The sequence below is a fragment of the Anabrus simplex genome, chromosome 4, assembly GCF_040414725.1.
Source record: "Anabrus simplex isolate iqAnaSimp1 chromosome 4, ASM4041472v1, whole genome shotgun sequence".
Taxonomy (NCBI): domain Eukaryota; kingdom Metazoa; phylum Arthropoda; class Insecta; order Orthoptera; family Tettigoniidae; genus Anabrus; species Anabrus simplex.
Genome location: NC_090268.1, coordinates 228,315,370 through 228,339,636, shown reverse-complemented (window position 1 = coordinate 228,339,636; position 24,267 = coordinate 228,315,370). Strand labels below are relative to the sequence as shown.

The 24,267-nt window shown below is 40.5% G+C and overlaps 1 protein-coding gene across 2 annotated transcripts in view; it reads left to right on the top strand.

Annotated features, from left to right (window-relative positions):
* LOC136871800 (aromatic-L-amino-acid decarboxylase) overlaps positions 1-24,267 on the top strand; it is a 151,265-nt gene that overhangs the window by 84,090 nt on the left and 42,908 nt on the right. For both annotated transcript variants that reach the window (XM_067145399.2, XM_067145402.2), the window contains exons 3-4: positions 11,147-11,267; positions 17,559-17,672. In XM_067145399.2, the coding sequence (XP_067001500.1) occupies positions 11,147-11,267; positions 17,559-17,672 (235 nt within the window). The remainder of the gene's footprint in view (positions 1-11,146; positions 11,268-17,558; positions 17,673-24,267) is intronic.

Below are 24,267 nucleotides of genomic sequence, written 5' to 3'. Positions count from 1 at the left end.
AAGGTTTCCCTGCTGCTTGACCTAGCCTTTCCAGGTTATTACCAAAATCTTCCCATGACTTCTTTTTGGATTCAACAACTATTTGTTTCGCTCTGTTTCTTTCATCTACGTACATATCCCTGTCTGCCTCGGCCCTTGTTTGGAGCCATTTCTGATAAGCCTTCTTTTTACGTTTACAGGCTGCTCTCACTTCATCATTCCACCAAGATATTCGCCTTTTCCCATCTTTACACACAGTTGTTCCTAGGCATTCCCTTGCTGTTTCTACTACAGCATCCCTGTATGCCACCCATTCACTTTCTATATCCTGAACCTGCTTACTGTCTACTGTTCGAAACTTCTCACTAATCATATCCATGTACTTCTGTCTAATTTCCTCATCCTGGAGATTTTCTACCCTTATTCGTTTGCAGACAGATTTCACTTTCTCTACCCTAGGCCTAGAGATACTTAGTTCACTACAGATCAGATAATGGTCTGTATCATCAAAAAATCCCCGAAAAACTCGTACATTCCTAAAAGATTTCCTGAATTCAAAGTCTGTTAAGATATAGTCTATTATGGATCTGGTACCCCTAGCCTCCCATGTGTAGCGGTGAATAGCCTTATGCTTGAAGAATGTATTCGTAACAGCTAAACCCATACTAGCACAGAAGTCCAGCAAACGCTTCCCATTCCCATTAGCTTCCATATCTTCCCCACATTTACCAATCACCCTTTCGTATCCTTCAGTTCTATTCCCAACTCTCGCATTGAAATCGCCCATTAGCACTATTCTATCCTTGCTGTTGACCCTGACCACGATGTCACTCAATGCTTCATAAAACTTGTCAACTTCATCCTCATCTGCACCCTCACATGGTGAATACACGGACACAATTCTTGTCCTAATTCCTCCCAATGACAAATCTACCCACATCATTCGCTCACTTACGTGCCTAACAGAAACTATGTTGCGTGCAATGGTATTCCTGATAAAGAGCCCTACCCCAGACTCTGCCCTTCCCTTTCTAACACCCGTCAAGTACACTTTATAATCTCCTATCTCTTCCTCCTTATCTCCCCTTACCCGAATATCACTTACTCCTAGCACATCCAGATGCATCCTCTTTGCTGACTCAGCAAGTTCTACCTTCTTTCTTCCATAAGCCCCATTAATATTGATAGCTCCCCATCGAATTCCATTTCGTTCGCCAAGTTGTTCCCAAGGAGTCCCTCGCCTGTCAAATGGGAGTGGGACTCCATTACTCCCATAGGTCCGAGGCTTGCTTAAAGTGTTCTGAGCTCGGTAAATTCATGAAGCAGGATGCTGCCCTACTTGCACATAGTCCAAGTGAGGATCTCTCCTCTAACGGGTTATGGACCACCGGTGAATTGTGTAGTCCTGGCCGCCTGAGCACAAGGAGGGCCACGACTCAGAATATGTCCGAGATGCCCACTCCCATTCCATAGCAACTGGTATCCCGACTCTCAGGACCACTTACTAGGCCACTCAGTCGTTGCCCATGGTTCACGAACTAGGACGTGACTACAGTAACCCACAAACATGAACCATCAGTCCTATATGGAGGGATGTAATTACTAATGCGTGTTTCTGTGGTGGTTGGTAATATAGTGTGTTGCCTGAATATGAAGAGGAAAGTGTTGGGACAAACACAAACACCCAGTCCCCAGGCCAGAAGAATTAAATCACACGCGATTAAAATCCCCGTCCGGACCGGGAATCGAACCCGGGACCCCTCTGAACTGAAGGCCTCAACGCTGAGCATTCAGCCAATGAGTCGGACACATTTGAACTTGGCGATAAATGTCTGTAAATGTCAGTAAGCTGCCAACCGGGCTGATTTAGAACTCTGCCTCTTACTTTCGTGGGTGACTGGACTCCTAACTTATTTTCAAAAATATCCATCTCTAAGGCACCGGAGAGGTTCCAACCCTTGACAACTTGTGTACTAGACTGGCGCTTTAACCAATTAAGCCATGGGGTCGACGAAATCCGAAGCCTTGAGTTTTATCATATCCTTGACTGAATCTTATTTGTAGTCTACTTGGCCAAGGTTATTTTAGGCCATTTCAAGTGGCAGAGTGCTCCTGAGTTACGTATGGTTCGACGCTCCTTGTGAATTTGCCACATACCCAGATTGTATTTTCAATAGTATAGCAACTAAATTACTAAAGTACTAAAATCACAAAAAACCGAGATCCATAGCTGCAGTCGCTTAAGTGCTGCCAGTATCCAGTATTCGGGAGAAAGCGGGTTCGAACCCCACTGTCGGCAGCCCTGAAGACGGTTATCCATGGTTTCCCATTTTCAAACCAGGCAAATGTTAGGGCTGTACCTTAATTGAATCGATTATTTCAGAAACCAGTCAAGCGCCAAGTCTGTCATTTTTGGGAAACTGAAAAAAACTGTCTAGCAACAGACAAAATGTTATGGTAGGGGATTTAATATTTTAGCTTGAAAGTATTATACCATTTAATACTTTCTATCTAAGGAAAACTATTTTGTGCTTATTAACTTTGCTGTAAAAAAATCCGAAACATTTTCCACTTAACTGGTTTCTGAAATAAACCAGTGTTGTAAACATATTTTTGTTGGATAATTCTTGAATTTCGAAAGAATTTTGTCATAAACTCCATATTTGTGGAAACAGAAAATATTTGAATAGGTTTAGACTACAAATATAATTATTTAAAGGATGAAATCAGCAATGCCTGCTTATGACAGGAAGTAATTAATGCTCATTAACAAACTCCACACCATATTCTGTCCCTGTAGTCGGCCATTGTAAAATGCTGTCCTAAAACTGTTCATTTCCTATCATGTAAGGTTTTAAGGCATTTAGGTCACGTATCTTCTTGATATTGATGGGCACATAAAACAAACAATAACAAAGAATAATGTAGGGCTCAGACCAGGTATTTCCTTTCCTGAGTAAGATCTCCTTTTATCCTGGCATTTCGAATAATATTACGCGTGCGAGTTTGTGTGTCTACCACTCCTCGTTTCCTTTTTGATACAGGTTCGTCTTCTGAACATTCAGACATAAGCTATCACTACTATTATAAAAACACTGCAATAAACAAAAGAAACACTTTTTTAATCAGTTGTTCTAAAAACTACGAACATGCGATTCCAGAAACACAACAATGACAATATAAACAGCTGAACAGCTGGCTGTTCTGAATTCAGAACAGCAGCGCCAACCGGCAAGGTGCGGCTCATCACAAAATGTACCAGCAGTTTACTGCAGAAACCAGCCAAGTGATGTCACTTAACTGGTTTCTGAACTAAATACGAAATTCAGCGTAATGCCTGACCATTACAGGAGGACGTTTCTTGACTGGTTTCAGCACCAAAATGTGCGTATACCCTCCTAGTAACATATTCTGCAATTAACTCATTTTTTTTTTCATTTTTTGGCACTTGACTGCTTTCTGAAATAATCGATTCAATTAAGGACACGGCTGCTTCCTTCCCACTCCTAGCCCTTTCCTGCACCATCGTCGCCGTGTGTCGGCGCGACGTAAAGCAACTTGAAAAAAAGCCCATAAAAATACAATTTCGCACCTACAGCTGTTAAGGTTTCTGTTTATTACCTCAACTATGTGATAATGTTAGCAAGTAATGTTTTATTTTACTGTACCCTCAGGCCTTCTCCTCTTCCTAACCAGGCACAGAAATATATAAAAGCATTACGATAATTACATTAAATAAAAATTAAATAAAATTACTAATATATATGAGCCTCTGTGGCTCAGGCAGCAACCCGCCGGCCTCTCACCGCTGGATTCCGTGGTTCAAATCCCGGTCATTCCATGTGAGATTTGTGCTGGGCAAAGCAGAGACGGTAGTGGGGTTTCTCCGGGTACACCTATTTTTCCTGTCATCTTTCACTCCAGCAGCACTCTCCATTAACATTCCATTTCATCTCTCAGTCAATCAATGCCCCAGATTAGTGCGACACACTTCGGCAGTCGGTACTATTCCTGTCCTCGCCGATAGATGGGGGCATCATTCATTCCATTCCTGACCCGGTTGAGTGACTGTAAACAGGCTGTGGATTTTCATGCATTTCAATAATATAAATAATGAGAAATAATTCTACTTTTTCGACGGAAATCCTACTTGGCTCAAGAATCCTATCTCGTATATCTATGAACTTATAATCGAACAAGTTGGCCGCACGGTGAGCTTTTATTCAGGAGATGATTGGTTCGAACACCACTATCGGCAGTCCTTGCAGATTTCCCGTGGTTTCCTATGCTCATACCCGACAAATGCTGGGGCTGTATCTTAATTAAAGTCACAGTCACTTCCTTTCCAATGCTACCCTTTCTTATCTCATTGCCGCCATAATATCTGTCTGTGTCGGTGCGACGTAAAACACATGGCAACAATAAAACACACTTATAAGATCAGTGCTCACGTATGCTGCAAAGTGCTCACTAACAGCAAGGGATGCTGGATGGTTTTGAGATAAAGGTACTGCGTAGAAAATAGGCCCACTTTGTGAAAAAGGAAGATGGGGAAGACGATACAACAGTGGACTGCATTCCACCTATAAAGAGCCGCCCATCAGCAGAATAGTAAGATCAGCAAAAAATATAGTAAACGTAAAGCCTGGTGGACAAAGAGGACGAGGTGACCCAGAACTAGACGGTTAGGTGAAGTTGAGGGAGATCTATGGAAAATGGGTTACTGGAATTGGAGAGTACTTGCACAAGATCGAGATACCCCCCACCCCATGGCACTACAGCCCTTGAAGGGCCTTGGCCTACCAAGCGACCGCTGCTCAGCCCAAAGGCCTGCAGATTACGAAGTGTCGTGTGGTCAGCACGACGAATCCTCTCGGCCGTTATTCTTGGCTTTCTAGACCGGGGCCGCCGTCAGATAGCTCCTCAATTCTAATCACGTAGGCTGAGTAGACCTGATCGAGATAACCCTTAGAAAATAATATGAGGTCAAGGTTCACAAAGAGCTGTAGTCACAGGAGAAAAATAACACAGAATTCCTCAATGAATGCTTGTAAGTTTTCAGCTTGTTTCCAAGAATCGTATTTCTTACATATGGGTCTTTTTTGCAGTTGCCCCCAAACTTGATGCCATTAAAACAAACATCCTTAGCGTAACAGTGTTACACAACCTCTGGCAGTCTACGTTGCAGGGTTGAGTCAAACTTACTCCTAACGCCTGTGGCAAGGGCTGTTGGAGTGTGGGGTCAAGGGAAGTGGGTCATTGTCAGCGCCACTTCCCATCAGCGCGGTGCACGAAACAATCCACACTTCCACGAGAAAGGTGATGGAGTCAATGTTGAAGTTCTTCGACTCTGTAAATTTAAATATTATTGGTTTTGACGGGGATGTATGACTGAATTTTTCAACTTACACAGTTTACATCATAATTATAATTACCGAATTTTAACCACTTGCATAGACTGTCACTGGCATCTAATGTTCTAATTTATTAGTTTTATTAGTTTTTGTATTAAAAAGTGGTGGCATAAAAAGTCCCTTGCGACAAAGGTTTTGTTTGATCAAGCTGATTTTTAAAACACATATAGTTAAAATGTATATAAACAATAATTGTATTGTTGTTAGATAGATGTTGTTCTTTCCAGAAATGTTTGAACCCTCATTTTATAGGCTATATTTAAAAAAAATCAGGATTAAATGTTTGAATCTACCTATCAAAATTCGTATTAAAAATCAAAGCAGTTCAAAACCCAGAACTAGTTTACATAACTATACCCTTAGCAACAACTTTACCAAGTTACATACCTGATAATACGTTATTGCACCGCAAGGAGCGTTTTGTACACAGCGAAACATTAAAAAAGAGCAATGCGAGAAAAAAGCAAGTTAATATTTAGTCAGAACTGACCTACTCCATATATTTCCCCCTCACATCTCCTTGTGGTTTCTTCCTTAGATACCTTCTGCCATTTCACATGTCTCCTAGTCATTTTCTCCCCTCTGCTGTACCCGAACAATACGTCGAACATCTTGTATCTTGCATAGAGAAACTGAGGTCATAGGGAAGGTCGAATTTCTGATAGAGTGAAGGGTTTCCAGAGTTTTGTAATGTCCCATATTGAATTCTGAGACAGCCCTGAAGATACCAAGTTCCAGTTTTGTCTTGGAAGTACTGTACGTAAATGTCTCCTTGGGGCATTTACTCCACACTACATTATGGAGGGACTCAGCGTTCTGAGTCCCACTGTACAACACTGCGATATCTAATCTGAGGCCAGTCGTAAATATACAGGTGATATCTTCTCTACAACAGAAGGACTAAGCTTACAACTCATTCTACTGTGGCTATCAGTTGGTTTCCCTTCTGCCTGTTGTCTGTTGTAGAAACACCAAGAGACACCTTCAGGACAAGTCAAATGCTGAGGTTTACGGTCAGTTGACATACAGTGTCTAAGAGTTGCAAAATCTGCCCTCCTCATTTTCCCTACATTTGGAATATTTTTGACTATGCCATGCGTATAATAATGGGTCAATTTAGTTATAGTGCTCTCTTTCAAACTGCCCTCTTTTCGCCCACCCAGTGCCACACCTTTCGCCCGCCATTCCTTTACACTCAGTGTTGCGAACAGCAGTACCAAGGCGCTTAGAAATATGATTTATGCATTCCTCTTTCTCAATCGTGTGTTCTGGATCATACACTTCAATCTCATTCAAATGGGCATAAGTCTTGGCATCCACATCTGACAACATTGATGTGTAACGGAAACCATTCTCGATGGATATCTTCCACAGGACCTCTCCAATGTCTTTTTCTAATGCATTAAAGGATGTGTGGGTGTGGTTCTGGGCTTTTAAATGTCCTGCGGGCTCGCATTAAGTGCCTTCTACAAGCTTTAAAAAAGCTGGAATGACTAAATAAAGTCATTTTCTGAAAAAGGAAGAATTGGGCTATTTTTGTATGAATAAAAAGAAAAACAGAGTTTTTGGCTCAAAATACGAAAAATTCAGTCATGTCTCCCATTAAGTGCACACAACCTCTGGCGGTCTACGTTGCAGGGTTGAGTCAAACGCACTCTTTACGCCTGTGGCAAGGACTATTGGACCGAGCTCGATAGCCGCAGTCGCTTAAGTGCGGCCAGTATCCACTATTCGGGAGATAGTAGGTTCGAACCCCACTGTCGGCAGCCCTGAAAATGGTTTTCCGTGGTTTCCCATTTTCACACCAGGCAAGTACTGGGGATGTACCTTAATTAAGGCCACGGCCGCTTCCTTCCCACTCCTAGCCATTTCCTGTCCCATCGTCGCCATAAGACGGTGCGACGTAAAGCATCTAGCAAAAAAAAAAAAAAAGGACTGTTGGAGTGTGCGGTCAGGAGAAGTGGGTCATTGTCAGCGCCACTTCCCATCACCGTGGTGCACGAAACAATCCTCACTGAAGGGGAGTTCCACTCAGTGGCGACTGGTCCAGAAAATCAGTTGTGTGCTGTAACCCATCCCCACTCCAAAACAATAAAAATATTTAGAAACATACCGGTACCGGATGTGGTTTTCAAGAGGCTCTCCACTGAGTTTTCCACACTGAACAAACAACGCAAACAACCCCAACACATATACACATATCTCATAAAAAACTATAAAACTATATAGTCAAACACACAATAACACCTGCAATTGCAAAATATTCACGAACTCAAACACTTGGTGTGAGCGCGCAAAAACAGAACTTCCCAATGTTTCCAACATCATTGAAATAAAACCACCAATGTCGTATTGCAAAATTACATGTTCTGTTTTTATAGTGACATTTGTAAACTAGACGTTTTTAATGAAAGGAAATCACAATATCATGTCCTTATTTTGACAACATAAAAAGTACAATTTTTATAGTTCATCTATTTACAAATATGGCCATGGAATAGGCAAGTTGGTAGTATTATATCCTCTTTGGTATTAAAAGACCTAGCGGGAACAGCTCTACAGTATTTTGTTTTCCCGTTTGCTTTGAGCGATCCCCTCTTAAATACTCGTTCTCATTTCGGTCGTAATGCAAGTGTGACAAGGTCTATCTAGGGAGGTCAAGTCACGAATGCTTCTTATGGAGCCGCCATATTGGGTCTTTAAGCGAGCGTAACCAAAGGCAAGTGTATTCGAATTTAAAGGATTTCGGTACCGTACATTGAAATAAAAACAAAATACCGACTATTTTTCATAAAAAAATTAATTGGGCATCTACTGTTCATGTATATATAACTGTATAACACTTAAATGATATGAATACATTCACAGCTATTTGAATAGGAAGATAATTAACTGAGCCTGACTTTTTTTTTTTTTTTTTTTTTGAGAAACAAGAATCAACAGAAAAGTTTATGTCCTACCCTTTTGCTTCCTTACAACTTGGTCTTACTGTGTTTCTTATTGATATCATCTGTCAAATACGTAACCTTATTGACAGAACATAGAAAAATATACAGTACCTGTGTCGTATTACGATTACCGGTACATGAAATACTGAACTTGAAGTATTGTACTTAAAGTACTACAAGACAGTTGTAATAAATTACCTTCAGCATTTTCTTGATTAAGAAAGTAATTACTGATACTGTGTTTCTAAAAGGTTACCCCAGTATGTTGACAAACACTGAATGCCTCTTGAGTTGAGTGCATTAAATTACGTATGGTAACTGTTGTATCCATTCATGTGGTATTTCTTTGGGTTCTAAGGCAAAAATACTTTGCACATGTGCAACAAGAGGGATGTTCTTAGCTACTCTTAACTAGTTTAGTGATATCCCTTGCAGCTATATAGTACAAAATGGTGGTGGTGATTATTGTTTTAAGAGGAAGTACACCTGGGCAACCGTCCTCCTTAACACTAATCAGAAGAAAACAAATAGAAGGGGTCCAACACTTTGAAAAATGGAGGTATCGGTAAAAAAGATGAAGGCCACAAAGTGCGTGGAAATGAAAAACTTCCTAGGCCTCGAATGTGCTAATGCCGTCGCGGTCGGAAAATAACAAGTGTTGACCAGCGGAGGTCGGATGGGTTAGAATAGGTGAGAGCCTGACACAAGTAAGTAAAGACTCAGCTAAGGGCCTCGTAGTCACAACCCAAATTGATTTCCACCTGTGGGTGGGGGCAATAGAATAACACCAATGGTATCCCCTGCCTGTCATAAGAGGCGACTGAAAGGGGCGCCAGGAGCTCCTAACTAGGGAGCGTGGGTTGGCAACCACGGGGCTCTTAGCTGAGTCCTAACATTCATGCATATAATAATAATAATAATAATAATAATAATAATAATAATAATAATAATAATAATAATAATAATAGTTAATAAAATTAAAGCCACTGATAGACATGATTCCATAAGAAATAGAAATTCAGTCACTATTAAGTTAACCTAGGTTAGGCTATTTTAGGGATTACATTAGGTTATTATGTTAGGCTACGGTACGTTAAATTACAGTAGTTGGTTAGTGCGAGTGAAGCGAGTGTTGTGATCTTTAAGTATTTGTCCAACCATATAATGTACTCTAGAGAGCATTTAAGATGAAATATAGTTGTAAATAATAACTACAGTACCGGTACCGTATAAGGCTGCTATTAACAATTGCTGTAATGATGGCAAGCTGGACACAAATTGTTGGTTTGAAGTGATAGGCCTATTGTTTGTTGTGATTGGTAAATGAACAGGAACAAGCATTTCAAATATCTGTGAAACGCTTCTACATTGCATGTAGGGTTAGAAAGGTACTGTCTGTAGTTTACATGAAAAGGAATGGAATGAAATGGCGTATGGCTTTTAGTACCGGGAGCATCCGAGGACAAGTTCGGCTTTTGATTTGACTCCCGTAGGCGACCTGCGCGTCGTGATGAGGGTGAAATGATGATGAATACCTAGTCCCCGTGCCAGCGAAATTAACCAATTACGGTTAAAATTCCTGAATCGGGAATCGAATCCGGGACCCCTGTGACCAAAGGCCAGCACGCTAAACATTTAGCCATGGAGCCGGACACATGAAAAGGAAATTTTCAGAAACATCAATACTACTATTACACATTTCCTGTTACTTTTCTTGCTTGTTTTGAAAGACAATTCTCTTTCTTTGGGAGGTTTCCTATTAAATGTCAAAGACTTGGGTGGATTAGGGACGTTGAAAATTGTTGGGATGGAATTCCACTTGAGTTGTTTCCGTCCATCTGTCCTTTTTAGTTCAAACTGCGATTCTTTAAAATGATGCTAGAAGAAAATACATAATAAGACCTATAAATATAAAACATCGTTCATAATCGTTCAGGAATAATACGAATGTATAACTTCACTAACCGCACACAAGGCGGAATTATCTGTAAGATTGCCATGTGCTATGCCTACAGTTTTATACCCATTGAACTCTCCTTTGCTTATCTCTCGGGAAGCGAAACACTAATTCCGTCAGTTGTCTTATTTTGACAATTTGGTGCGGCACAGTATCCCATTTTCCTTCGAGATACAAGTAATAACTCACATCATTAAATCGGACACGCCCACATAACAACGATATTTAAGACCCAATATGGCCGCCACCGCTAAGGATTGTGGTAGCGTGACCAGACCTCCCTAGAGAGACCTTGGTGTGACTAGTGCTAGTGCTGCCTCTCTGCGGTCGAACGAAGAATCTCTGTGAAGTGATGCCTTGGCTGTTGTTTCCACAGCCTATCAGACAAGTTGGGCAGGCATGCGCAAAAGGCAGAGTACCTGGTTTCCGGCTAAAAGCTTAGACATTCTCGCTGAGCTATGATCGCACAGCCACCAGGCGTGGAGCGCACTACCAGTTACCTGGTTGTGATGGGAGTTGAATAAATTCCTATTCTCTGGCTGACGTCTTCTTTAATGCACTGTATCTGATTGTAGATAATATTTTTAAAGTAATCTATTATTCAAATAGGCAATGTGCTGCAGCACTTCAGCACACAAGGTACGGCCGCCCCTGGTTCCACTCTTCCACGTGAAAGATGATTGAGTCAATGTTAAATTGCTTCGACTCTGTGAATTTAAATATTATTGGTTTTAACGTCCCACCAACTACTGTATATCGGAAGAACGTCTAGAACACCCAATACAAACATCATCTTCAGAGTCATTAGTAGCCTATAATACAGTTATCCTGCTGTTTTCTATCTCCAGACCGGTGTTACCTGACGTGAAGCCCGGCTACATGAGGCCTCTACTACCGGACACGGCGCCTGAAGACCCCGACAAGTGGCAGGATGTGATGTCGGATATCGAGAGGGTCATTATGCCTGGGGTAAGTTCATGTTTTTAAATATGCCTGACCCAACACTATTCAGAATATTTTGGGAGGTGGGGGGGCAACAAAGATGCAAAAAATATTTCCTTCCCACGAATTTTTGTTACATTGCATCTCGCGACCAACTCCCTTTATTTAAGATTGAAGGTTTCTTTTAGAATATATACAAAACTGAGTGCTTACATCTTTTAGTGTATCTTCTTGGTACTGCCAACTTGATTTCAACAATGGACATTTTTACGTTACGGTAAACATAATTAGTGATTCTTTCTACCTGCAATTACCACCAGTTTCCTTTCAAATATCGGACAGTATGGCGAATGTAAACCGAATAAATAATTCTCTTACAAATTGTATCCCTATGGATATTCGTATGTTGGTGATGACAGCCTTGTAATTGATGTTTTAATTAATTCCAACAACGAGTTCATCAGCATTTGGACATTCATATCTCAAAATTCGCGATTCTAACACACTATAGTCTACCAATTCACAAAACCATTCCATGACAATTTTCTGGTAGCATATCCTTTGTGATGGTTCATGGTGTAGGTTACTGTAGTCACGTCCTAGTTCGTGAACCATTGGCAACGGCTGAGTGGCCTAGTAAGTGGTCCTGAGAGTCGGGATACCAGTTGCTACGGAATGGGAGTGGGCATCTCGGACATATTCTGAGTTATGGCCTTCCTTGTGCTCAGGCGGCTAGGGCTGTACAATATATCGGTGGTCCCTAACCCTTTAGAGGAGAGATCCTCACTTGGACTATGTGCAAGTAGGGTAGCATCCTGCTTCATGAATTTACCGAGCTCAGAACATTTTAAGCAAGCCTCGGTCATATGGGGGTAACGGAGTCCCACTACCATTTGACAGGCGAGGGACTCCTTGGAAACAACTTGGCGAACGAAATGGAATTCGGTGGGGAGCTGTCAATGTTAATGGGGCTTATGGAGGAGAGAAAGTAGAACTGGCTGAGTCAGCAAAGACGATGCGTCTGGATGTGCTAGCAGTAAGTGATGTTCGGGTAAGGGGAGATAACGAGGAAGAGATAGGATATGATAAAGTGTACTTGACGGGTGTTAAAAAGGGAAGGGCAGAGTCTGGGGTAGGGCTGTTTATCAGGAATACTATTGCATGCAACATAGTTTCTGTTAGGCACGTAAACGGGCGAATGATGTGGGTAGATTTGGCAGTTAGAGGAATTAGGACGAGAATTGTCTCAGAGTATTCACCCTGTGAGGACGCAGATGAGGATGAAATTGACAAGTTTTATGAAGCACTGGGTGACATCGTAGTCAGGGTCAACGGCAAGAATATGATACTGCTAATGGGCGATTTCAGTGCGAGAGTTGGAAACAGAACTGAAGGATACGGAAGGGTGATTGGTAAGTTTGGGGAATATATGGAAGCTAATAGGGATAGAAAGCGTCTGATGGACTTCTGTGCTAATGTGGATTTACAGTTACGAATATATTCTTCAAGCATAAGGCTATTCACCACCACACATGGGAGGGTAGGGGTACCAGATGCATAATAGACTATATCTTAACCGACTTCGAATTCACGAAATCTGTTCGGAATGTACGGGGTTTTCGGGGATTTTTCGATGAAATAGACCACTGTCTGATCTGTAGTGAACTAAGTATCTCTAGGCCTAAGATAGAGAAAGTGAAATATGTGTGCAAACGATTAAGGGTAGAAAATCTCCAGGACGAGGACATTAGACAGAAGTACATGGATATAATTAGTGAGAAGTTCCGAACAGAGGACAGTAAGCAGGTTCAGGATATAGAAAGAGAATGGGTGGCATACAGGGATGCTGTAGTAGCAACAGCAAGTGAATGCCTAGGAACAACTGTGTGTAAAGATGGGAAGAAGTGAATAACATCTTGGTGGAATGATGAAGTGAGAGCAGCTTGAAAACGTAAAAAGAAGGCTTATCAGAAATGGCTCCAAACAAGGGCTGATGCAGACAGGGAATTGTACATAGATGAAAGAAACAGAGCGAAACAAATAGTTGTTGCATCTAAGAAGCCCTGGGAAGATTTTGCTAATAACCTGGAAGGTCAAGCAGCAGGGAAACCTTTCTGGACAATAATACAGAATCTTAGGAAGGGAGGGGAAAAAGGAAATGAACAATGTTTACGGCAATTCAGGCGAACTCATAATAGATCCCAGGAAAACACTGGTGAGGTGGAGGGAATATTGTGAAAATCTTCTCAACGTAAAAGGAAATCTTCATGGTGGTGTCGCGAACAACGGAGCTCATGGGGAGGAGGAAAATTGTGTTGGTGAAATTACGCTTGAGGATGTGGAAAGGATGGTAAATAAACTCCATTGTCATAAGTCATAAGGCAGCAGGAATAGATGAAATTAGACCTGAAATGGTGAAGTATAGTGGGAAGGCAGGGATGAAATGGTTCATAGAATAATATTAGCATGGAGTGTTGGTAAGGTACCTCCAGTTTGAACAAAGGCAGTTGCACCTATCTATATGCAAGGGAACAGGAAGAATTGCAACAACTATCGCGGTATCTCATTGATTAGTATACCAGGCAAAGTATTCACTGGCATCGTGGAAGGAAGGGTGTGATCAGTGGTTGAGAGGAAGTTGGATGAAAACCAGTGTGGTTTCAGACCACAGAGGAGCTGTCAATATCAGTTTTTCTGTATGCGCTAGATAACTGAAAAATGCTAAGAGAGGAATAGACAGTTGTGTTTGATTCGTAGATCTAGAGAAAGAATATGACAGGGTACCGAGGGAAAAGATGTTCACCATACTGGGGGACTATGGCATCAAGGCTGTGATTTATTAAAATCAATCAAAGGCATTTATGTTGACAATTGGGCTGCAGTGAGAATTTATGGCAGAATGAGTTCTTGGTTCAGGATGCTTACAGGGGTTAGACAAGGCTGTAATCTTTCACCCTTGTTGTTCGTAGTTTACATGGACCATCTGCTGAAATGTATAAAGTGGCAGGGAGGGATTCAGTTAGGTGGAAATATAGTAAGTAGTTTGGCGTATGCTGACGACTTTGATAATCGCAAATTGAGGGGAAAGTCTGCAGTTTACTGTATTACCTTGCAAGTTGAAAATAGGTGCAATGAGTATGGTCTGGAAATTAGCCCTTCGAAGACTAAATTGATGTCAGCAGGTAAGAAATTCAACAGAACTTTGTCAGATTTGTGATACAAAGTTGGACCAGGTAGATAATTTAAAGTATTTAGGATGTGTGTTCTCCCAGGATGGTAATAGGGCCTATAGTAAGTGAGATTGAATCAAGGTTCAGTAAAGCTAATGAAGTGAGCTCGCAGTTGCGATCAACAGTATTCTGTGAGAAGGAAGTCAGCTCCCAGACGAAACTATCTTTACATCGGTCTGTTTTCAGACCAACTTTGCTTTACGGGAGCGTAATCTGGGTGGACTCAGGATATCTTATTCGTAAGTTAGAAATAACAGACATGTAAGTAGCAAGAATGATTGCTGGTACAAACAGGTGGGAACAATAGCAGGAGGGTACTCGGAATGTGGCAATAAAAGCTAAGTTAGGAACGAGCTTTATGGATGAAGCTGTACGCATAAACCGGCTTCGGTGGTTGGGTCATGCGAGGCGAATGGAGGAGGATGTTACCTAGGAGAATAATGGATTCTGTTATGGAGGTTAAGAGAAATAGAGGTAGACCAAGAGGACGATGGGTAGACTCAGTTTCTAACGATTGAAAGATAAGAGGTATAAAACTAAATGAGGCCACAGCGCTAGCTGCAAATAGAGGATTGTGGCGACGTTTAGTAAATTCACAGAGGCTTGCAGACTGAACGCTGAAAGGCATAATGGTCTATAATGATGTATGTAATGTTTGTATGTATTTCCTATGCGGGTTATGTACGTTGTCGATAAAACCATAAGCCCAGTGTTACAACTATGTGCCGAGTATTACAGCGTACTTATTGGAGATAATCCGAAATATACCGTAGTTGAGCGTAGTGTAATTGATTAGGCGCTCGGCAGTCAGGGTTGTGGGGTAGAATCCCGGCGCAGTCGGTTGATATTTAAACGCGAGCTCGTACCAATGAGACTTTGAAGAACAAATTTTCAGGTCAAAATTCCGGTTCTCGGCGTCTTTTAAAATGTATCATTAAACGGACGTATATAGCAATTATTATTATTATTTTGCTATGGGCTTTACGTCGCACCGACACAGATAGGTCTTATGGCGACGATGGGATAGGAAAGGCCTAGGAGTTGGAAGGAAGCGGCCGTGGCCTTAATTAAGGTACAGCCCCAGCATTTGCCTGGTGTGAAAATGGGAAACCACGGAAAACCATCTTCAGGGCTGCCGATAGTGGGATTCGAACCTACTATCTCCCGGATGCAAGCTCACAGCCACGCGCCTCTACGCGCACAGCCAACTCGCCCGGTATAATTATTATCATTGATACGTTCATCTGTGGGTTACGTGTACATAGTCTACCTGCTCTTCTGTCACGCGGACTAATGCCCTTCTCCTTACATTCTCGCCAGAGTTCCGCCTTTGATTTCTCCTTTCTCGCTCTTACGCCGAGATGTTTCGTGGCTTGATCCTTTCGCGAATTTTTTGGACTAAATATTTTTCGAAGGAATTTTCTTCCACCACCCTTGTCAGTATTTCCGCTCCATAAAGGCACTCCGTTTTGACCACTGAGCAGTAATGTTTTAATTTGGCTTGAACTTAGATGGACCTGGTCTTGCAGGTGCCATGCCATAGTCTGAAGGACATCTCCATCCTCCTCACCCTTTATTTTTATACCTCTTTTCATTTCCACTGGAAGTGATAAACTCTCCCAGATATTTACATTTATAAACGCGATCAATGCTCCCAAATGGTGTTGTTGTTGTTGTTGATGTTGTTGTTGTTGTTGTTGTTGTTGTTGTTGTTGTTGTTGTTGTTGTTGTTAGGCCCTGTTATTATTCAGGCAGGAGACAGATGTACCCATCAATCGCCCAATTGTATTGTAAGGCTCCGAAACGTGGACAGCTAGGAAAACCGACCGAGACAATTACTTTTTTGTTGTTGTAATTTTTACTCGTAATCGTTACTTTTCACAAAATGTGATTTTTACTTCTGGAGATAACATTGTAATCGTTACATTTTAGCAATCGTTAAATTCTAGCAATTGATAAACATCACAGCAAGAGCTTGGCAACTTTGAAGCCCCAGCATTTGCAAGGTGTCGGACAGTCGTTCATTTATTCGCGGGTTGTTATTGTTACTGGTTGACATTCAGATAATCGTGTACTACGTGGTTGAGAATGGAGCGGGAAAAAACATGTGACGGCGAAGGGGTTAAGTTATTTCCATTACCCTATTTGAATAAATATTTTAAATTAGTTAATCCTGAAAATAATGAAAACACGAATTTGACGTGCGAACTTCGTTTGGGAGCAATCATTTTGAAAGTTTGTTTAGTGATGACAGCCAAAAATCACAAAATGGAGTAATTATCTTTTTCCTTGCAAACTTTGGTATCATTCCATCGCCATCTGAAAAGAAAACTCAGTGATTTCCTACAACCTCGCTTTCTGGGAAGTAATTGTAACTGTAATTTTACAGATTACTTGTCGAAAAATTAATTAATAATTTTTAATTGAGTAAAATATATCTCAGGAAACTTTAATTGATCCCAATTACTTTTATTTTGTACTTTTCCCATCACTGTATGTATGTAGTCTGAATGGGCGAATATCGGATCATTAACACATCTTGAGAAGCAGACCGATCCAGTGGGCTGATCATGTGCAAGAATGCCAGAAAAGGCAACACCCAGAGCTGTGATAGTCGGATGAAGTGGAAAAGGTCCTAAACTAGTTGAGTGTCGCCGAAGATCGGAGGAAAAAAGCACTAGATCGGCAGAGATGAAAGCAACTTTTAAAGGGTAAAGGGTCCGTAATCGCTGAATTATGATGATATCATTTTTTTTTTCCCCTTTGTACACAACTGTGATAGTTTGTTGGTTGTCGACTTACGAGCGATTTACTTTCACTGTAAAGGAAGTTATTTGGGACTGAAATATACTAATGTAATGTACATGAACGGCATGACAATCACAGTTCAATTCTTCATATACTACTACTAGCTCAGACCATACATTATTATTATTATTATTATTATTATTATTATTATTATTATTATTATTATTATTATTATTATTATTATTATTATTAAATCACATGTAGTTTACTTGCAAAGTTCTTAGTGTATGAATAGAGAATTCTCCTGTACAATATTTCTGAGAGGATGATTATGTTTCAGGTTACACACTGGCACTCGCCACGTTTCCACGCTTATTTTCCAACAGCCAACTCTTATCCAGCTATCGTGGCTGATATGTTAAGTGGAGCTATTGCTTGCATCGGCTTTACTTGGGTAAGTTATATTTTTATATGCATATTTTAATCTTTAAGATCTTGATCCTTTAATGTGGAAAACTGAGAACAGTGGCAACGCCAAATGGTGTTAGGTAGACTCCAGCCATGTGCTGCCAATCTTCCTCTCACTTAAATTTTTTGAAGTTTTTCTGGTTCCAATATTGATTTTATGGAATACTCCAAAGTTTCGCCTATTATTTTTGTTGGCATTAGTAAATTCTGTGACCTTACCTGATTTTCTTCCCTTTTCTTGAGGACATAAGCAAATATGTACTGGTACTTATATTAATATTGTACCTTATTTTCATTCGAATAAAATCCAGTATTGTTCCATTAAGACAGCCTATATAAACACCAGTGGCGGATGGTGGTATCTGAAGCTAGGTATTGCACCAACATTTCCAATCTCACATTTTTATATGAGAAGCTTACATAAATAACAAGAAACTCTATTATCGTTAAGTAATGAACTACATTCCCATTAAGACTGAAATATATCTGGCAATTAAAACAGGAGATAAGAGGCTCTACAGTTATTCTTACATCACTTCAATTGAAAATTTGCCCTCCTGTTTTTCACTGATGCAAAATGTTGGTAATAAAGTGGGCGGACCGGAATGGCATACCCTAAAAACATGGAAAAGAAATTGCCGTTGCGAGAGGAGAGAAAGCAGGCATGAAGGCAGCTCCGCAGAGTAGTGCAATCTAACGGGAGCATTTGGAGTTGTTTCTCGATAGGGTACTTGCTGATCTCGTGCAACACCCAAGGACTGATACTGGCAAATACAGTAGAGACAATACGCGACACTGAGCGAGATATCGAGGGACAGCTATTGGAGCTCACTCTAGCGGATTGACCTGAACACTACTGATTCTCTCATAAGAGCGCGTGTATTTGTGTGTGAAGTTTTTGGTGTTATTTATGCGTTTTCAGTGAGTTGACATAACTAAATAGTAGCATGTGTCATTCCTTGATATCTCCTCTCAACATGAGGGGAAAGGTATGTGCTGTGTTTGGCTGCAGTAATTACGAAGTAGAGAAAAATGCGCGGTCGTTCTTCAGGTTCCCTCGTGACAAGAATATCTAAGTAATATTGTGTTTGCATATATATTCTTCCAGTGACAGAGATTTTTATAGTACTTCATAATCTTCTGACCTGGTCGACCCATATTTTAAATGGCATAAAATGTAATATGCATATTTTATTGTATAGTGCAGCAGTTAACCTTCAATACCGATGTGTTGTTGTAGGTGTGATCTGTGGGTTTTGAAATGTCACAGAAGTAATTTGGATAAGGTGTACAAGAAAAAAGGGACGTTACGCTTATATAAGAATTATAAGATCTGTTCAGATCATTTCCAGGCCAGCGACTTTAAAAATCCTCGATTATACAGCCAAGGGTATGTTACATTTTTACTCTAATTGTACGTAAATATTCCTCAAAGCATCACTATCGACAACATTTTCACACTTTTCTTTCTTTAATCCCTCTTCTCAGATTAAAGCCGGAATTTTATAGATTTTCTTTCTGTTAGTAGGCTTCATGTTAAGAGGAAAATTGTCCAGCTTTTAAATGTTAATTCATTGCATCATGTGTGTAAGGAATGTGCCGATATTTTTATTGACAAGTGTCTTAATGTGATCATACAATGTTTTTTAAATGAGAAAAAAAAGACAAATCCAACCGTAAAAGTTCAGGCAGGAATGCTAAAGCTAAAAAAGTAATGCATAAATGAAAGATAAAGCCATTTCACAGCAGCCCATTTCATATCTTGTTTATGTGTCTAATTTCAGTCTTTGAATAATAACCTTTTAAATAATTCTTCATTCATTTATCCAGAATTGCTTTAGCAACTTCGAAATTAATATCTCAATACCACTTTCTTTCTAGACATAATTTATTTATCCATTTCCGTATATACATTTCCATTTATATTTGAATTTAGCGCGATTTGTTCAGGTCAAGTCACTAGGAGCGCCACCGTCGAATTGTATCCCATTTTAGCAATGTGAAATCCGTAAGTGTCGCGTATTGTCTGTACTGTATTTGATACTGGCGAGTGTGCTACCTAATGCTACGTAGAGACATAGGCTTACCATTTGGGAGTTGCCGTAGGAAAGCAAACCCCCTCAGTTTGATTTGAAGCCGGCGTTTATTGGTCCATTACAAAGAATTAGTACATCGAATGACCTAAGTTCGTTGATTTTAACATATTTTTAGAATGTATGGTAGATTTCTTAAACTAAAAAATCAGAAGGAAAGACTGCAAATGAAGTGTAAAATTATTGGGAGTTATGCACCCTGCAGCAATACCACGCACCTCCCCTGATAGGCTAAACACCATAATTAAGGAAAGTGTGCACCTAACTTCTAGCTGAAATAATCTGATATAGGGGTCTTCACTTATTTTTTTCCCCGAGGTCCGGATTGATTGTAATACTGCAATGCAAGGACTTTTGGGGTCCAAATATTCAGTTGAGTAAGACATAATTATGCAGGTGTTGCTTTCAGTGCTTGGTTTCTCCGTACACTTATTACTGAAAAACGTAAATACTTTTACAGTTTTTGGAGACGCCGAGGCGCCAGAATTTAGTCCCGCAGGAGTTCGTTTACGTGCCAGTAAATCTGCTGACACGAGGCTGACGTATATATTTGAACACCTTCAAATACCACCGGACTGAGCCAGGATCGAACCTGCCAAGTGGGGGTCAGAAGGCCAGCGCTTTAACCGTATGGGCCAATCAGCCCGGCAAAATACAGTATAGGGTACATTAGTATCAGTTAGCACTGTACTTCTATGCATTTAAGAAATCAATCAGTGGAGTGTTTACATAAAATACGTTAACATGCATACAGCATTTTAGAAATATAAAATAAAATATTAAAAATATAATAAAATATAAAATTCACCCACCCAACTTCATCAGACAGAGAGAGAGAGAGAGAGAGAGAGAGAGAGAGAGAGAGAGAGAGAGAAACGGCAGGTCTCGTTTTCTGAACTTTTCAAAGTCTGGAGTGTACAAATTTCTAGTAATCGTTAAGCAGTCTCTCAAGTATTCATTAGTTATTGTGGATCTTGAAACGTTTTCCACAAAATTCCTTTTTGAAATCATACACTCACACACATGTCGATGTCAATATTGTCAGCGCATGTTTCGCAAACTTGCCCAAGGTAGGGTATGAATCTCATCAGGAGAGAACTAAAACGACGTATCAACGTTCTCTGTCCTTTTTCTGTCATGTGCAGCTGTATCATTTCAATCTGTATTTCTGCCTGGTCAACATTCTACAATTCAGTTGTTTTGGTACACCATTATTCTCTTTTCAGTTGGTACGAAAAAAGCGAAATCAATTTATGCAACAAACCTTTATTAAAGATAGGTACCGAACAAAGTTTGGGAAAATGAATTCTTTCCCCCTCAGGTCTTGAAAAAAGAGATCTGAGTTAGCTTGAAAGAGTCTTACAGCATTTTCCTGAGCGCTGTAAAATAGTTGCAAGATTAAGTGATAAAATACATCACTCAAGTAACATGCTGGACTGTTACTTCGTCCTCGAGGAAGTTGATGCATTGAAGTTGCTGGTTACTGTGTTTAACGTCACACCCATTGTGAATATTGAGTTCGTCATTCAGTTCAAAGATTTATGTTTCCTTTGCTAAGCCAGCGAACATTGTTGTGAAGCAAAAGATCTCTGTGCACGGCACCAAGTTCCTCAAGGTAGGGTTGGAAAAGTTTGTTAGTCATTGATGATCTCTCACATAGAAAGTTAACTATATGAGTGAATGAGGATGTGCGGAAGAAATTCAAGATTGCCCCAATCACAGAGAAAATGCGTGAATTACGCATGCAATGGTATTGGCATGTACTCCGTGGCAGTGAAACCTCAGTTCCAAAGACTGCCCTTCAACTGAACGTGGAGGGTCACCGACCTCGATGGCGACCTCAAACACACTGACTGCCGTGTGAGAGATGAGTGCCTCATAAAACTCAGCCTCGATTGCAATGAACATTGTAAGAAGGCAGACCACATATAAATGGGAAAATGCAAAGATGATGATGATGATGTTGATGATGATGATGATGACGATGAGTGACTGTACTCACAACGTCAAAGAACTCAGAAGACAACTTACAGTACAATGCGGTTTGGTGAATTATGCAGTGGTAAAACAGAACACTACTATTTTGATCTCAAATAAGATGTACCAGGCCACTCTTATCTCTCACCATACAACAGCACCATATATTGCCACTGATAACAGATCTTCCCATTTCATATCATAGTCGGACATAATGGCGCATAGTGTCCGATATACGTATGTCTTTCACATGACTGCGTTCAAAGCCTTGAAGCCCACCAATTCTTTCACAAATCGAACACCATTAAAGAAACGGATGTATACCACCGTTGAGCGAAGTTAGTCCTATCTGAAGATTCGTCCAGTCACAGAGCACCAAGAGGTATTACTAATTTCCTGTTTGAGTTTAGTACGTACATCTATTAATAACTATTTTTCCCCGCGCACATTTATAGGAGCAGAGAGTTGTATACTTTTCACGACTTTAATCCCTTTCACATCACTTGGAAATAACGTGCTGACCGCCAACAAGACACTGTTTCAGAGTTTTTGAGCTGACAAGTAAAGTTTTTGCCCTACCTAAAATCCAGGATACTTTTAAAGACGTCGGTGTTGCCTTGTCCTGTTCTGTGGTACCTCGTCTCATGCAGTCTTAACCGGCCTCTAATTAATCTTTGATTTGTCCTTTCGGTTTCTTGTATCACTGAAAATGAAAACCTACAACCTGTTTTCCAGTCATTGACCGGGTCAGGGATGTAATGAATGAATCATATATAGGCTATTAGTACGATGGGGTCGCCACTCCCAAAGAGATGTAGTAATGACTGATAGATGCTATGAAATGATAGTGGAGAGTGTTGCTGGAATGAAAGATGGCAGGGAAAACCGGAGTATCCGGAGAAAAACCTGTCCCGCCTCCGCTTTGTCCAGCACAAATCTCACATGGGGTGACCGGGATTTGAACCACGGTATCCAGCGGTGAGAGGCCGACGTCTTGTATCACTGCCAAATAGAAATTGTTGGTCGTAACTAAAATGCTTCCTGTTGAAATGCCGCATTAAATTCCCACTCTTAAGCAAAGCAACTGTCCGAATGCATATTAAAATGATAGTTTTGCGTCCGTACTGTACGTTCAGGCAAAACGAAGAAGAATTTTAGTTCCCATTTAGGGTTGAAAAAGCAATTTTCAGAGTTCTCTTCACGTTTCTTCTAGTCGCTCATTACGCAGTTCACAGAACTAATTGAAAACTTACACTGATGTATAAATAACGCGGAGCAAGCAACAACTAACTACTTAGTGTGCAGGGAAAAGGCTGCAGACTAGAGAAAAATCAAAATAAACACTTACTGGTATTTGTGGAGCAAATAGTAAACCTGTTCACTTTCATTTCTTCAGTATTCAGTCCTGCCATTTTTGGAGCAAATGTTGTGTTAGGAAACGGTACGTATGAATCCTACATTACTCTGTAAGATATGTTTACTGTTTTTACTTGTATACTTTTCCCTTGCTTTCTTACTCTTGACATCGTATAAACCGTACAGGTTCGGGAAAAAGGCATCAGGATCCGGATCCGGACCGGAGTCCGTCATTTGGAGATCCGTGGTCTAATACATGTTATGGTGGTGGCGTGATTATCGCTTTTAGGGGAAGCGCAACTAGGCAACCATTCCATCAATTCAAAGAGTGATGATGATGGCGTATGGTCTCCTCAGAGACCTGATGCAGGTTTTTCTAGCTGACTCCCGTAGGGGACTTGCACGTCTGTCGGTATATATATATGTGTGTGTGTGTGATAATGAAGCAGGGAGAGGGACAAATTCGGTGTTGGCGTATAGCCTACTCCTCTCGAGTAACATCTAGGGGTCTGCTCAATGCTTAAAGGCCGGTCTCCACTGATTAACATTTAACAACAACATGTTAAATGTTAAAAGTGTTAAATGTTAACTGGTGACACCATCAACATGTTAAATGTTAAATGTTGAATACTGTTTTATTTAACATTGTGTCCACACTTAATAAACATGTTAAACTTGACTTTCTTTGTTTATATATAGGTAGTTCATCATATCAATTTGTGGTAATACATTTAGGTGGTGTCTGGTATTTTCAGACAAGGACAATGGACTCAGATGAAGAGGATTTTGCCTTTGTTATTGCCACTGTTGCTTCTTGTTATGATTTAGAAATGCAGTTCTATTAGACACATTTCCTCCCGTCATCCTGCTCATTGCTTCAAAAGCAAACCATTTTGAAGTATAAATTTTGTCCGCTCCCACCCCGACTTTTCTGATTTTTTTTTCCGCAATACTCGACTGTACTGGTAGCGGAGGAACGCTAGGTTTTTTCGATGCACTCGCGGGAACAATTATAGATAATTTAGAATTCCTGGAAAATGTCGGCTTACTTCGCTTTATCACTGGATTCCTATGATGAGACATCCCACAAACAAGGCTTTTCTATTATATCATTAATTAAGTCCAAAGTAATCTTGCTCTACTCCATTTCTGACT